Source organism: Aythya fuligula, chromosome 8 (genome assembly GCF_009819795.1).
Source record: "Aythya fuligula isolate bAytFul2 chromosome 8, bAytFul2.pri, whole genome shotgun sequence".
In the NCBI taxonomy this organism is placed as follows: Eukaryota; Metazoa; Chordata; class Aves; order Anseriformes; family Anatidae; genus Aythya; species Aythya fuligula.
The window spans coordinates 14,657,653-14,674,176 of NC_045566.1; the positions used below are offsets into that span (position 1 = coordinate 14,657,653).

At 41.9% G+C, this 16,524-nt stretch overlaps 1 protein-coding gene across 3 annotated transcripts; it reads left to right on the forward strand.

Annotated features, from left to right (window-relative positions):
* The first annotated feature begins 1,847 nt into the window (after positions 1-1,847).
* SAMD13 (sterile alpha motif domain containing 13) lies at positions 1,848-9,031 on the forward strand. 3 transcript variants are annotated; one of them, XM_032192826.1, is made up of 5 exons: positions 1,848-1,865; positions 2,880-2,939; positions 3,480-3,554; positions 6,454-6,565; positions 8,550-9,031. In XM_032192826.1, exons 3-5 carry the CDS (start codon positions 3,502-3,504, stop codon positions 8,691-8,693), a joined length of 309 nt encoding a protein of 102 aa, XP_032048717.1. In that variant the 5' UTR covers positions 1,848-1,865; positions 2,880-2,939; positions 3,480-3,501; the 3' UTR covers positions 8,694-9,031. The 3 variants fall into 3 exon arrangements, with proteins under 3 accessions (XP_032048717.1, XP_032048715.1, XP_032048716.1); XM_032192824.1 differs by lacking the exon at positions 1,848-1,865 and adding an exon at positions 2,045-2,108; XM_032192825.1 differs by lacking the exon at positions 1,848-1,865 and having other exon boundaries at positions 2,561-2,939.
* The last annotated feature ends 7,493 nt before the right edge of the window (positions 9,032-16,524 follow it).

Sequence of the window (16,524 nt, forward strand, 5' to 3'; positions counted from 1 at the left end):
GTTTCCAATAATCCACACCTACTTGAATGTATGAAATGGCAGAGACTGAGAGCCATGCAGGGCTGACCCCTTGGCCCCGATCAGCAAGCTCTGGTCTCACTTTGTTCTCACATGGCCTGGAAATAGCTTTTGCCAGAAGTTAGATGCAGGTAGTCAGACAAAACCCCTAATTCAGTTTCCTGCATGGTCTCCCTCTAGATATAATCTTGCTTTAATTAAATCACATTACTCCAATGAATGAAAATGCAAGCCACAGATCGTGTTCCACATTGAATTTTTTCCACAGCCTGTTTTCTTAAAATTCCTCTCTCTGCTGTTCAAGGTCTTTTAGATGGAACATATACGCTGTGAGCCTCACATCAAATACTCTAAGGATTAATTGAAGAACATGATGGAAGGAATGGGAGAGTGTGAGTAAAAGGAATGGTTTATATTTGTATCCTCAAATGTCAGTTCGTTACCAAAGTTAGAAATCAGCTGATGTAGAAAACTCATTATGGCCTCATTTAGAATGCTTATTTCTCAAGAAACAAAAAAGAGTTGCCATGTGTGACTTGTCCAAGACAAATATGCCAGATTTTACCGTATGCACTGGGATGTGAAGTAAAGAGCATTTTCTTTAGGGTGCAGTATGTTTAATACTTTATATAACTTGTTTATCTGCATTTATTTAAAGTCCAAAGCAGTGAAGACTCACACAGTTACTAGTTTTCAACGCACCTATCAATATTCATCACTTTATTTGCATAGCTTTTGTGTATTTCAGTTATCAATTTGGCAGCATATAAGTTAAGGCAAAATGAAATGCACAGGGGGGTCATGTCTACAGTCCTTTGTGCTAAACTACCACTGTGATTTTTTGTACTTGTAGCTGTGTCCTGTTAACAGTTTGATGGCACAGATTGCAGCCAGGATGCACTTGACTGCTTCTGGGGGTGAGACAGGCATGCAGTGCCTGGGACAGCCCTCCATTTGGACAGCCAGCAGGCTGTCAGTGCAATGGTATCAGCTGTGTCACGGAGCCCAGACCAACTCTGCAGGAGCAGGCTGAAGTCACCTGTCTGTTCTGCACGAACTCCCAGGTACTTTGTCATGTCCCCCTTTCCTCCAAGCAAACAAGGGTGTGACTGGGAGTGGTTTGATTTGAAAGGAAATTCTGCAAGTGAAACATCCTACAGATCTGTCCAGAACCTGACTGTTAAGGATGGTCACTGGTTAATGGTCATTGCATCTGAGCTGTGGCTGGGGCACTACTCTGCGAAGCTACCGTAAGGGCAAGGCAGGTGAGGTGGTGCGTCGCTTAGTATTGCTCACTGGATTTCCCAAGCACTGGTAGCGTGTCATCGTGCAACACTTGTATACAATTAGAAGGTGCATACCCGAATCAAGGGAAATTTGGGAGAATAAATAAAAAATGAGTATATTACAGGGAAGAAAAAAAAAAAAAAAAAAAAAAAAAAGCAATTGCTGGAGAAATTTGCCAAAAATTTTTTAATCTCTGGGTGAAATTTTATACTCGGTAGTCCAGCCTTCGCCATTTGTAGGCACTTGAAGTTACACCTCGCCGTACAACGGCTCCCCTGGGAATCCGTGAGTGTCCCCGCGAAGTGCGGTGCCTACAGGGGAGAGCCGCGGCCCTTCTTCGGGCATCCTTGTCTGCACCTCCTCTCTGCCCGGGGTCCCCGCCGTGCTACGGCTGCGGTGGCCGGGCCGCGCTGTCCTTTGTCACCTCTTTCTCCCCACCCCGACCCCGCGACGCTCCGCTTCCAGAGGAAGCCCGGCACCCTCCGTGTCTCCCCCCCCGCCCCCCGCAGGCCGCCGAACTCCTTTCTGACAGGAATTTGAAGCCCTTCTCCTGCCCGCGGGTAGGCGCGGCGCCTTTAACGCGGCCGCCATGTCGCGGGCGGCGGCCGCTGCGGGCCGCGTGTGGCGGCGGCGTGAGGCGGGCCGGGAGCCAGGCGGGGCCGCCGCCCGGTGTCACCCGGAGCCGCCTCCCAGCGCCCCGCTGCCGGCGGGGGGGCGGCCGGGGGCGGCGGGGTGGGGGGGGGGGGGGATGCTCCGCCGGGCCGGAGCAGCGCGTAGCGATGCTTTGGTTTAGTGGCTCCTAGGTAGGTGTCTCCGTCTTCGCTTCCCCCGGCCGGGATCCCCGACGACGCCGGCGGGAGAGGGCTCGGAGATGCTCCCAAAATGGTGTGCGGAGCCCTCCCCGCCGGCAGCGGGGCAGCGCCGGGAGCCCCCCGCGGTCCGGGAGCGGGCGGGGAGCCCCGGCCGGGCGGGGGCAGCCGTGGGCGGTGGGGCCGCGGCTGTCAGCCCGCGGTCACCTCGGGTGAACCGGGCGAGCTCCTCGGGCAGCGGCACGGGAGAGCCCCCGCCATCACTTCGTCGCTGCCTCCCTCCTCGGTGCTTTTTGCGCCGGTGCCTGTGTAATAAAGGGTCCTTTATTTTTTTTTTTTTTTTTTTTTTTTTTCTTTTTTTTTTTTTTTTTTTTTTTTTTTTTTTTTTTTTTTTTTTTTTTTTTTTTTTATTTTTCTTTTTTTTTTTTTTTTTTTTTTTTGTCGAGCGGTGTTAATTACTATCGGCTGTGTTTGTAAAGTTGTGGCTGAAGAGCATGGTTTCCCTGTTGGGTACTTCCCCGAGCGCTGTGACATTTCGCTGGCGTCCATTAGCGCGACAGCAGGAGCGTCCTGAGCCCTTGGTTAGTTCGTGGTGCTCTCGGCAATAGGAATGTCTTCCCTGAGAGCAGAAAGGAAGGGCTGGGGTCGTTTCTGCCTGTTCCTTGGAGCGGTGGAAAACGCTGTGCAGTGAAAGCGCTCTGGCACGACACGAGGAGGGAAACCAGGTTGTCTCCTGTGTCCTTTGTACGGTCCTTTCCTTTTCAGAGTTCAGCGTACCTATAGAAGAGGCTGTGCTAGTGCAGGAAGGATGGTCTTACGGATAAGGTATGGGATTAGGCCTCAGGAGTTTTGGGCTCGGTCAGTAACTTGGCTTTCCAGCGTTATGTGTGACTTGGGTAGAAATCACGACGCTTATCTGTGCCGCAGGTTGCCCGTTTGTAAAACAAAGACATGGACTTAAACCTCACTAGGGATAGGACTGCACACCAATTCGGGATGCTCAGCATAGCAGGGTGACCAAAGGCATTGTAAGCACATACGGGCTCTAGCTATGTACGTATCGCAGGTCAATCTCTCTAGATATAGTGTACATCAAAATTTTATTAGCTTAAAAAAAATCAAATGTGGTATTACCTTCCTTGATTTTCAGGCAGGAAACATTTGTGTTAAAAGCACGAGTAAACTTTTCCTAGTTCATTAGCTATTACTGGCTTTGCCAGGCTTCTGACGAAAGCAGTCTTTGACAGTGCTTTTGCTCTCAGGTGGAAATGGTTGTGTCTGTATACTGCTTGTTTCTGTTAGCGTTATGTTGCGCTGTTCATACCACCAATAATTGAATGTAGCTTTTTCCCCTCCTGTTGATAGTTGCTGAAGAAATCTCCTCCCCATGCTAACCGTTGACATGGAAAACAAGGAAAATGGCTCTCTGGATGTCAAAAAGTAAGTGATTCCGTAGTGTTTAGTTTATGTAAACAGCACATCAGTTTTCATTGTAGTTTTTCATTGACTTAATGTGGTTGGCAAGGGTGGGGAATCTCCATCTTTGTTTGTTTCAAACCTTCTGTATTCTCCATTACTTTTATTTCTGCTTTGAAATTGAAGAGTCTCAGGCATTGATGTAATTAAAAGTGGTATGTGGGAGGACATACCACAATGGAGAGATGCAGAAACTAGTAAGTTGGGAGTGTCCCTTTTTCCATTGATTTCTCATTTCAACCAGAGATCAGAGCAAGTAGTAGCCCTGTAACCAATACTCTACCTTTGCTCATCTGTCAGTTTTTACTTTTTTCACCACCCATTGTGACTGAAACAGTGAAACTCCTGAGGAAGGACTTGCAAAAGTCAAAGCAGGAAACGATGCCCACGGGAGTCTTTGTACTTTCAGCTAGTGGCTTTTTCAGAACCAATGCCTGATGGGGAAAAGTGTCCCATGTGGAATATGTCTCCTCTCTTTGAAAGAGGCATGCATATTACTCTGCTGACTACCCAGCCACCCTGAGCTGAGAAGTAGTAGCAACAGCACGTGTCTTTGGTTTCGGTTCTGAAAATAGATATTTTGAACTGTTTGCCGAAGAAGCCCTAAACTGCTATGTTACTACTACAGACCTAGGGTGCAAATAAGACAGAGACATGGTGGGCACAGCTCTACAATTTTATTCAGTGTGGTGGACTGCAAACTAAGGGATAGGATCTGTTCTAGAGGCATTTCCATATTCCTAAAGGTCATCAGTTTTTCAGTTAGAATTATTAGTCCTAATTTAAGTTATGACCTGAAAAGTGCATTTCTGTGCGGAAAAATTGGCTGGGCTGTGTTAGGCTTACAGATGCTGTGGTGATATATAACACAAAGAAAGGAACTGGATAGAGTTCATCATCTGTCCTTTCAGATTGCAACACTTTACAAAGCTGCACCTTGTTCTTTTCCTTTGTATCTCTTTGCTACAAGCCTTCCACAAAAACATGCCAATGCTTACGTTCCCTGGCACTAAATAATATAAGCAATAGCAATAATAATGGTCACTTAAGAATGCTGTTGAAACACCTCATTATGACACAGCATCAAAAGATCTGTTGGTGGCCATTAATATGGGTATCCTTCCTCTTCATTTGAGACATTGGCTACACCACACCAATACAAAATGCACTTCCCTACTTAGTGACTATGTGTAGGTTATACTGTGTGTGTCCCTCAGAAGCCACCTCCAGTTACCTGTTTTTCTTCTACAACCAGGACTCCGTGGCAGGCAGGAGAAGGGCAGCAAAGCAAAGACCGTTTACATTTAATCGTTTTCCTCCAAGGCTTGCGTGATAAATGTTCAACTACTAATTGCAGTAGTGTTTTTGTTGTTGTTGTTGTTGTTTTGTTTTGTTTTGTTTTTTTAAACTGATGGTGATTGTAATTAAACTGATCAGAAGCTGTGGCTTCTAAATGAAAGCATATAGTAGCATGTGCATATCTACAAAGGAGGTATTTGGCACTTTCCTGAAGTCGTTATAAATAGATTGGATAAAATCTGTTCACAGCTATGTCCTTTCAGGCCTTGCTGCTTCTGCCACATGATGGCAATAAAGCCACAGGGACAGTGGTGAAAAGCAGACAAGCTAAATCTTTATTCATTGTTCATACAATTGGTATCTGGTTATGAAGCCTAAAATGCAAGCCCTCTTAAGGTTTTACAGCATCCAGGATGCCTGGCATAAGCTGGTGTATGGCTGAGCCATGGCTGTTATATATTCCCCTTTCTTATCTAAAGAATCCAGCCATGCACAACGGCAGGCCGAGGAGGAGGCTGTCTAGAAGGCAAATGAGCATCTGTGCGGGTAGATGGGCTAAAATCCAGCCAGTCTCCAACAGTCTGCCACATGCCATGCTACTCCTTGAGGGAGGAACTTGCAATTATTTCCTGAGATTAGTTAACGATGAACGTGGTGCCCTTGAAGCCATTGCAGTTGGGCCTGGGATGGGGCTGGACCAAGCTGTATGTTCCCTAGCAGTAAAAGAAGAGCTTTATGAAAACCAGTACATTTGGGCTGAAAAAAAAAAAAGGAAAAAAAAAGTGTTGTTTTGATAAGCTGGCCAGATAGTCTCATTTTAAATTTTGCTGAGGGTTGCTTTTCTCTATTCCCAATCAGCAGAGCAATTCATGAAGTAAGTTATTATGTGATGAGCAAGAGTAAGAAACTCTGGCCTTCTGCTCCTTGCTCTGAAATATGTGTATATTCTATGTGATAAGTGAAATAAACTGCTTTTAAAAGGCCAACTGCAGCATACAGTGTGATTCATAGTTATTTAGAATGTCCCTAGATTTGTCCAAAGTTGAATCAAAAACAAACTTTAGAGGATATTCTATATTGAGCAATTGCTGGTACCTCTCATTCTCGTTTTACAAGGTAAAGATGGTTTCCAGTAGTTTTTATCTATGTTACAAGAAAGCATAATCTCATCTTGGAAAAGAGTAATCTGCAAACTGCAATTCTTTATAAATATTTGGTAGTTGAGAACAGCCTGCAGTCTTGAAAGACTATGTAGTTCGGACATGGTAGTCTTTGTTCTCCAGCTGCAAAGGCGGCACACTCAACGGGAAAAGATCCTGGCTGACTACCTTTGGCGGATGTGAATATTCATGTACTTTCTTCTTTTCTGAAGAGAGAGAGGTACAGAACAGGTACAGAGGAACAGAACAGGAGTGCCTGTTCTGTATTGGAGTGGTGGGAGGTGTGTTGAAAGGTACTTTTCCTGGAGTTACAGAGAAGAAGGGAATGTACATGGGTTGTCTGTAAAGAAGCAGCAGATACTATAGATATTTAGTGATTACTTGTCTGGATTTGTGCTTTGCAGTTCAGTAGAAAATGGAAGACCTCTGGATCCTGCTGACTGGGCTGTTATTGATGTTGTGAATTATTTTAGAACAGCTGGATTTGAAGAACAAGCCAGTGCTTTCCAAGAACAGGTAAATCTGCTAGGAAACACCCTGCCACAGTGGAGATTTGCTGTTAGCTCTTGACATGCAGAGAGATGCCTCTCTAGACAGCACTAGAAAGGCATACCGAAAGCTGGCATTGAAGTTGCATCACAAAAAAAATGCAGAATATAGAGGAGTAGCAGAGAAGAAATTTATACAGTTCTCCAAAGCATACAAAGTCTTACCTGATGCCAAAAAAAAAAAAAAACAGAATGGTGACGACAAATCTATGGAAGCAGTTTTAATGGGAAAACCAAAAAGAGGTGGAAGAAGTAAAGCTTGCAATAAACACAGAGATGTAATATACTTGAATATATATTCACACGTACCCAGGTAAGCATAGAGAATCAGTTTTCTATTCAGTGAAAGCCTTAGATTATCTAGATCTAGCGTTTATTGAATCCACAGGGAACCTTGTGGAAGAAGAAGGGAAGGGAAGTAAATGCTGTCTGTTCCTGGAGTTTGTCCTACTCCGGGTGCTGGATTTACTTCATTTGCATCCCTCCAAGACTGTTCTTACGAAGTAGCGCCATTGACCAGCAGTCGAAAAGGCAACTTACACTCAGTGGTGTCAGAATTCCCACAAAAAAAGAATTGTGACAAATGGAAATGAGAAAATAGAAACTGTTTTTAACCATTAACATTTTCAGCAGTAATTGGAAGGAAGCACCTGCTATAATTTGGTAAAAAGTTACTGTAATCCTTATTTTCTAGAAATGCTGTCACACTGTGTGCCTTGGGAGGGATTAGCAGTTGATATCTCTCAGTGAGATTTCACTTTCAGCTGACGTTTGACTATGTTGTGCTTTTTTCTTGTATTTAGTATTTTTAAAATCTGTCAAATCATGAGAGAGATCAATGGACAAATTGCTGTTGAACTCTAATATATCTTCCCTTTTTTTCATGTTCAGTTGTAACCAAGGCTGTGATTTGTGACATTCTGAATACAACATTTAATATTTGTAAGGAAGATACTGCAGTGGGATAAATTAATGTATAGTATATATTACTTACAAAAATGCACCATTTTGGCAATATATAATCATGGACAACAGTGTATGCAGGCATCTGAACTTGTTGTTGGCTGTTGATACCAAACTTAAAATCTATTATTATTTTTAATTGACAGTAGAAAAGACAGCAACGAAGTGAATTCCAGTGCAGGTATACGCCATAAGGTTGAAGATTTCTTTGGGCTATGAAGACCCTGCAAGGTCTGGCAGTGCTGTGAGACACCAGTCACAGCTCTGTAGGTGTAGGTCATGTCTCCTGGGTAGTGCACTGTGGTTGAGCTGTAGGACTGTGCAAGTAAAAGGATGGTCCTTTGTCTGAAATGAAGATGGGAGTTGTGATGTGTGAATTCTTTCTTTTGCTTTTTGACTCATGAAAAAATGTTTTACAGTTAACTTGCAAACATAAGACAAGGTTTTGAGGTGGAAGAAAAAATCCACAAAAGTTCGCTCAGAGTGTTGATCTCTGCAGTTAGACCCTTTTCAAATTTTTGATTGCAGGAATCCTTTTCCCCTACATGAGAAGTTGGCCCTTTAAAGCTGGCACCTGAAGTTATTAGCAGATACTGACTAGTCCAAACTTGCACGTTGCTGTCAGTGATAATTCTGAAATGCGTTTCACTGCCTTCTCCATAAGTGTACCCTTCTCTTAATGGCTGTTAATTAGGCAAGCTGTACATGTACCTATTAATTTTAAACAGATGTACAAGGAGGGAATTTTGAAATGAGGTTGATTTGGATGTTGTGCTTAACTAACTAGCGTTTATGCTTCAGTCAGCACAGGTGAGCACTTGAAAAACCAGACAGCAGAATTTAGCAGCTATAAACGTTGTTTCGGGAAATTAAAGGCTATTATTTGTTTTGTCATTGATTCTCTGTAATAGTCTTCCATTTGTTACATGATTGTTCTCAACTGTTTGATTTGTATATCATCTTTATCAATTCTTTAATTCTTCTTTCAGGAAATTGATGGCAAATCATTACTGTTGATGACAAGAAATGATGTACTGACTGGACTTTCATTAAAACTGGGGCCTGCGCTGAAAATCTATGAATATCACGTAAAACCTCTACAGACACAACATCTAAAGAACAACTCTTTATAGCAAATTGTCTAATTGGGGTCATGTTGTGCCTCAAACAGTATATAAGCAATTTGGTTTCATGTGATGGAACTTTGTAAAGAGAGAATATATAAAGAATTTAAACCAAATTAAGATATATATCCTATTGGATAGAGTTGGCAATATACTATATACTGAGTCTGAACTGAGAGAGGTGGTGTGTATTTTTTACATAGTACATGATTTTGACTTTTAGGATTTGTCAGTGAGCATGCTGAGATAGCTATATCGCTATATCCAGAACAAAAGGGAGGCATGTCATTCTCGTTTTTGAGCCAGACGTGTACTTGATTTCATGAATTAAAATACCAAAAAAAAAATAATATATATATATATAAATAAAGTTTACATGCATCTTTGGGAGAGATAAACCAATAGAAGTAGGTTTTGATTTACATTAAAGACCTACTAAAATTATTGCTACTTGTAATTCTGGGATGGGACTGACACTTGCCAACTCACCCTTTTTTGCAGAGGGTCCTATTTTGACCTTATTAAGGTTTATTTGTGGTATGCTGCAATGTTCAAAGCTGTACATAAAACTAACATAACCCCTTCGATAGCAGAAGGCGTTGCTGACAAGTGAAACTGGGTTGTGTATTTTTTTGCTCTCCTTTAAATTTTCAGCTTGTTTTCACTTGTTTTTAATAGTAGTTCTATGTAAAGTATAGTTGATTTTTAAAAGTTTGTGTTGCTTTGCAAACAAAAAAAAAATCTTTTTATTTTTTTTAATTTATGATAATTTGTTTTCTAACATTATGCAGAAGTTTGTAAAAAAAAAAAAAAAAAAAAGTGAAATTCTGCACATTTTTAATATTGTCTGTCATTGGTGTTGTAATGGTTGATGATTTTCTTTTAATGCTTTACTTAACGGTTTGAATACTTGTTTTAAAAACTGAAAGAAGCTGTCTTGTCACCATACATCTCTGTTAAAAGAGAATCTTGTTCAAACTGTTTGTACCAGTTCCCTATTTGATAGGTTGCTTGCTATATCCCAATAAAGCATTGCTTATGTTTGGATTCAGTTTACTTTACAGATTTTTTGTTTTACTTTCTTGTTTCTTTGTTGTGGTATACTGGAGCACTTGTCTTTTTCCATTCCCCCATTAAAACGATACAAAAAAACTACTTAATATTCAATGGTCTTCTGATTATTTTTAACACCACCTACTAAGATACTTAAAGATTTCATTATTTTTGCTTTTTTTTTTGTCCCATGTTGCATACTGCTGAAGGAGAGAATTTGAAGCAGTGGTCATGTTCACCAGTAACATCTGAGCTTTTGTTCCCCTTGTTTAGAGCTGTCAGTGGTGCAGAGGTGCAACACTTGGCACTGGTATAGCAGGGTGAATCACCCTGCAGTGCCTGGAAGATAACCCACAGATGGTGCTAAGCACTGTCCAGGCTCCTCATCTTCCCTGGCCCAGAGAGCTTTGTGTTGACCCCTAAAATGGGCCATGAGGTTACATCAGTATGGCTGAGCAAAAGAACTTGGGAAGGAGTAAATTACCAGGAGAGCGTGGTTTAAGTGGAAATGGTGTGGGAGGCAATGGTGAGCGGATGCAGCTCAGAAGGGAGAAAGTAGTAAGAGTGTGGTGATTTCAGCCCAGTGGGGACAGGAGAAGCTCCTGCCTAGTGGTGGACCTGCCTTCGCTTCTGATTTGGCCAAGTGCAAGGTGGCTGTGGATGCTGCAGTGGTAAGGGAGCTGCTTGTGATTTCTGGTATTGAGGTTTGAGAGGGGTTAACACCACATGTATATCTGCACTACAGGTAAAGCTCACGGTATGCGATGTGATACCTACACCATACAGCAGCATGCTTTCTTGTATAGTTTCTAACCTTTACACTGTACAAAATATGTATTTAGAATTTTAGATGCATGATAGGATATTGGGGTGCATTAACTGTTTCTCTTTGTTTCCCTTGTACTGTGCTGTGTACTGTAGGTATCGGTCTGTTTTAGCAATAGGTTTGTAAGTTGCAGCCTGAATTTTGCTTGCAACTTAATTGTTTATGATTTGGTAGCATCGAGGAATACCTACTGAGAGTAGGGATCTTTTTTCAAATAGAGAGAATCATCCCTGCCCTTGGGCGTTTTCAGGTACAGTCTGTATCAGGCTGGTTAGAGGCTGCAACTGAAAAATTATACGTGAAACTCCTCAATATTTTAATGAAGAATTAGATGAGTTTATGAAAAGGATTATGAGAAGCAGCTGCCTCTAGCAGTCTGAAGATCCCTACCGGCCCTTTATTTGTGGAATTATTGTTGGAGAAATACATAATGCTATGTTACTGAAAGATGAACTGAATATTCTCTTTTTCTACATTTGCATTTTTTTTGGGTGTGATTGACTCATTTTGGAGATCTGTGGATGATGTAGAATTGAAAGTAAAAGATGTTTATTCCATTAGGAAGTAAAAATCTTCACTGTACAGCTGGGAGGGCTCATTCAGTGATTACTGAGTACTCCGCTTTCCTTTTAATGCATTTTACTGTGCAAATGAATTAGATTCAAAAACATCCAGATTGTACTTCTCTTTTGATCAGCACTGCTAACTTGTTCATACAAGTAGAGGCATAACAGAAAGCTCACTTCAGGCATGAAAGGCAATTTGGAGGATGTTACTTGGAATTGTACTTTATTTATTTATTTATTTATTTATTTATTTATTTATTACTGTCCCTGATCTTTATTATAGTTTCCTACTGTTCTCTGAGCTTTCCAATGCTGCCATTCCCTTTGTGCAGGTGACTGTCCTGTTTTTTTTTTTGTTACGTTCTCCTTGCTGTTTCTGGGAGAGAAAAAAGCTTTTAAAAAGAGAATGGAGGGTCTGAAAGAAGAAGTCAAAGCCAGATTATTTTTAGCTACCATTCCTCTTGCCGAAAACACAGCTGCTGTTGAAATGGGGAAGCAGCTGATGGGCATTGCTGGATACCCTGTCAATACTGCAGTTCTAATAGTGGCAGAGCTGTGCAGAAGTCCAGTTTAAAAGTCAATGCTGTGCTTTGGGTGGTGGTTAAGCTGCTAGGTGTCTGTCTGCTCAGCTGATACTGGATGTGAGAGTGATAGTGGTCTCAATGCTGCAGGTCTCCTTGCTTTCACACTGAGCAATTTAGAATATGTCCTCCCTCTGGTAGAGGCAGCTCAAAGGAGTAAAGCAGCAGTCAGCTCCCTTACCCTACTGCCAGCCAGCAGAGGAACAGAGACGTGCTGCAGCTGAGGTCCTCCTGTTTACTGTCCTGCCTCTTGACCATTTTCTTTTCTGAAGCTGTACGTGCACAGTGCATAGGTCGTTCTCTTTGCACCCAGGGACCGCACAAAGTACCACACACCGTGTGTAAGACAACTGCCAGCAAAGCATGAAGGCTGTGCATGGGCCCGTCCGCCCAGGTCACTTTCTCAGTCCAGAGAAAACAGTTCTGCCTGCTGATCTCTCCTATCTTTGTGTTCAATTGTTCCCTTTAAAACAGTTTGTTCTAATGTGTTCTGCTTTGTTTTTATCAGTTAGTACGAATTCTCTTTTCTTACAATTACAGGACAAGGCTCAGCAGCTGTAGCGAAGGGAGTAGCTACCCATGCGTCACTCCTGCTATGAATGGCCCAGGCAAAATGTCACCTTAGGCCCTTGCTGTCAGCAGTTACTTGCTGAATGACCTCTTCTCTCCCTTTCCTGCTTTTTCAGTGTATTCACTTTCTACCACGCCCCTTACCAGCTTCTCTTTTCAAAAATCAGCATTTAATTGGTCTGTTACCTGTAATGCTCTATCTCCATATACTGTGTTATTAAAGCAAACAATCACAGTTATTTGAAAAGCAGAGGGTCCTACTTTATGTGAATTAAGGGAAACTACAACCTTATTTCTCATTTTCTTATGCCAATATTTATAATTATTGAAAATTTGAAGGTTGAGACTGAGCAGAAGCAGGAAAACATCTCCCTTTGACTCCTTTCCTGTTCTTTACTTCCAAGTCAAAACAGCAGTTCCTTCCCTTCCAGGAATGGATTTTGGCTCAAAAGTGATGTATGAAGTAAATTGGCTCTAAGTGTGCATGTGAAGAGTGTAACCGTACGTGGCTCAGCAGGAAGCAGGATGAACAGAGCAGTTATTGAGGAGGGTCTGCTCTACTCTCACCTCCACCTTGGGGACGATTGCAAAGGATTGTCTTTGTCCTTCTAGCAGAACAAGAGGACTTGGTGCTTGGGGACGTCAGCCTGGAGAGCCCATCCTTGTTGTACTCCATCTCGCTGGAGGCCTCCACTCACCTTCACATCTGCGTATACCCTGAAGTTGCTCAGTTGCAACAGCAGCTTCCCCTAGGGGCTTGCAGAGGGCAGTGGCTGTCATTAGCTCATGTGCAGTCTCCATGGGAATAATGGGCAGGCAGATTTAACAAGTAGCTTTAATTTGTGTTGAGAAATGCTGTGTTCTTTAAATATACTAATGTAACAATGTCATTAAGCCCATTTTTTGCTTAGCCCTTATAATTAGGGAATTGTTGGATTTAGTGATGTTTGGATCCCAGCTGTATGTTCAGTTTCCTCCCAGAATAACATTAGCTAGTAGACACTGTAAAGTTGGAGAACATGACTAACATCAAGCACCTGGAGAGCCTGAGGGGGCCACCACAATGACTGTAAGCAGCCCTTAATCTCCATGTGAGAGTTTCATCACTATTGAAGGTTGCTGGTGAGTACTGGAGACCACTGTTGTGTTTATGTGCTGCACGCACGAGTTATCTTTAATAAAGAAACAATCAGTAGTTGTAGCTGCTGTATCAGCAGTTGATCTGCTGATAAGGCAGCAACAAATGCCTTGGATTTGGCAGGCTTGCACTCATCTCATGATGTTCTCTTCACCTTTTCAACTGATTGCTATAATCCAGCTGCCTCTCTATAAACACTCAGCAATACTCAATATGTTGAGGATGCCCCTGACTTTGCAACAGTTGAAATGTATGAAAAGTGGGGGGAAGGCTCTTCAATGGCACTGGTTTCTGATTAAAATGTAATGTTGCATTGTCTTATACTGCTGGATTGCAGCAGGAGGGAGCAAAGATGAGGCATCATACAGCTGAGTTTGTGTTCCAGCAGGTGGACAAAGCACAGGGACAAGTGTGGAAGTGGGTTTGTGTCAGAACGTAACAACCCTCTTTCACAAGGATACTCGACTTCTACTCCCTACTCCCTTTTGTATAAACACTATGTGCCAGTTTGCCCAGGCCTCTGGAAATATGTGTAACCTAGAAAACTCAGAAATATTGGAGGAGATTTTTCGTTACTTAGATCAGCTCAGTTCAACTTAGAATCAGGGTTCTATACTCCTGGTAAAAAGCAAATTAAAAAATAATAATAGTAATAATAATAATAATAATAAAATAAAGAATAAAAAATAGTAACTGCAATAGTTAATCAAGACCGTCAGGTTTAAATGTGTATTATAAAGCAGTTGGATTGAGTATATAGAGAGAATAAGACAGACAGTGAAAACAGCTAATTTGTACTACCCCTGTCAGTGACATTTCATCTCTGTTTTAGGTACTGGTTAGTAAGTTTTGTTACTGTATTTTATCTTCATGTGACACTGCTTAAGCATGGAACATGACCAGCAGCTGAGGATTATGGTTGGACTGTCTGGGCATCTGTGAGAATTGAACAGAAAGAGGATGTGAAAGGATCAGATGCTAAAACAATAGGAAGTTGTTTGTGTACTTGAAATGCCCTGTGTCTTGCTAGGAGGCTGAGGGCTGCTCATGGCAGGAACCACACACACAAAATTATCTCAATTAAAACTATGTAAAGTCCATCATGGAGACCAAATGTAAAGAAAATAAGAATTTGGCCAGGGTTCAGGCCCAAGTAGCATGGCTAAGTCCAATTTTCAGGAATGATTTATCCCATTGTGATCTGAATCTATTTGCCATGTGGAAGATTCAGACTCCTTCCTATTGCCCAAGTGCTGACGCTTGAAGGAAAATGCCCACATGCATGACTCAGGTTTGCAGTGCTGGATGAGGCTCTGCTCCTCCTGTCTGCGGAGGTCTATAGAAACCACATTGAAGGAGTGTACATTTGTGCTTGGAGCCACAGAAAAGTCTAAATCAACAACTGGTTGCTTCTTTGCGTCCTCACTCTGCTGTGAATAAAGTTACTACTTTATAAGCCTGCAGATGATACACAAATAGTAATGACAGGCAACCTTCCACCCAGTGCAATATGCTTCTCACCAGGTGGAAAGAAAATGGTTTGTGAACAGCAGAATAACTGGTCTGCTTTGCTTAGAAAGAGGTAAAGATTGAAATGTTCAGTAAGATCTTTTTTTCCTTATGTTTTTAACAATTGCTAGTGAGAACAATACTGGTCACTTTTTGAGGCAAAATTGTCAGAACTAAAATGTTATTCTGTATGATGTTTGCCTGTATGTACAAGTAGGAAATGTTTTAATTTCTTATTTGGTAAAGAGTCAAATAGTCAAATACTAGTTTGGTTTTTGATATTGCTCTTTATTTGCCCTTGAAAGATACATTAATAAATTATAAGCACCTAAAAATAGCAGAAGTAGCAAGCCATAAGCCCAGAAAGACAATACAACACACGCTGAACAAGGTAAGAAAGAATATCCCCAGTAAAACTTAGTAGTGTCATAAATGAAACTTTGAGAATCAACTAGCGACCAGAGCCTAACAGATCACAGAATCATAGAATGGCTTGGGTTGGAGACGACCTTAAAGATCACCTAGCTCCAACCCCCCTGCCATGTGCAAGGACAGCTCCCACTAGATCAGGTTGGCCAAGGCCCCATCCAGCCTGGCCTTGAGGACTTCCAGGGACGGGGCATCCACGGCTTCTATGGGCAAATCTGGGACTGATTCACTCTGTGGTATCATTTTCCTGTTGTGTTTAAGAAGTTACAACAGGACTCTGAACAGTGCCTTCCATTTGTCTGTTATGTCCTGCTCACCAAGGCAAGTTCCTCTCTTGGAACATGGTGCAGGACATGTTCTTCATTTTCAGTGACTGTGAGTTGTACCAGTTGTACCCAGAGGAATGCTGCAGGTCTAAACTGAGAAGGCACAAAGGCAACAAAATTGCAGTTTTTGGAAATAACTTTGGGCACTTCCCATTGGATTTACACTCTGTCACATGGAGTTCTGTCACAATGACACTCAGAGAAAATGAGGGCAGCAGTCAGAAGCTGTTAGAAGTTGAGCAGGATTCCTGTTGCAAGTGAGGCAGTTTGTGAGATGAAAACTGCTGGTCTTGTAGTTTTATCTTAATGTTCAAAGCTATGACTTGGGTAACTAAAGTAAGATATGCATTGTCTTTCTATCTCCCTGCCCCTCCCAGAAATAATACGGTTACTTAGGTTGATTTCTGCCTGCTCAAAAGTCATGGTGAGATTAATAAACCTAAGAAAACTATTTAATTAAAATTACAGAGATAGCCCAAAACCACAGACACCTCAGTGGTTAATATAAAATTAATTATAAAGTAACTGTATAGTCTGATGAATAGCAGCAGCAGCTATGCAGTCAGAACACATGCAGAGAAATTAGTAAACAGCTGTTAACTAGTCATACTGCAAAGAAGATATAATAGATTTTTTTTTTCACTTCCTTCACAAATCAATGTCTGACTGATTCCCCACTCAGTTATTGGGTCAGAACCTCAGCTCTGTAGCACAGTGCAGCATCAAGGGGTCAGGATAGCTTATGGCAATGAAATATCTGGTCTCACACCTGTATATTCATTTTACTGAAGGAACATGAATAAATAGAATATACAGATTTGCTGATTTTGTGTGTCAAAAGC

Bases quoted from the DNA above. Each gene is read 5' to 3' on its own strand.
- SAMD13 (XM_032192826.1), top strand. From the start codon at position 3,502: ATGCTAACCGTTGACATGGAAAACAAGGAAAATGGCTCTCTGGATGTC. The intron at 3,555-6,453 runs GTAAGTGATTCC...TGTGCTTTGCAG, and splicing joins GGCTCTCTGGATGTCAAAAA to TTCAGTAGAAAATGGAAGAC. The intron at 6,566-8,549 runs GTAAATCTGCTA...TTCTTCTTTCAG, and splicing joins CCAGTGCTTTCCAAGAACAG to GAAATTGATGGCAAATCATT.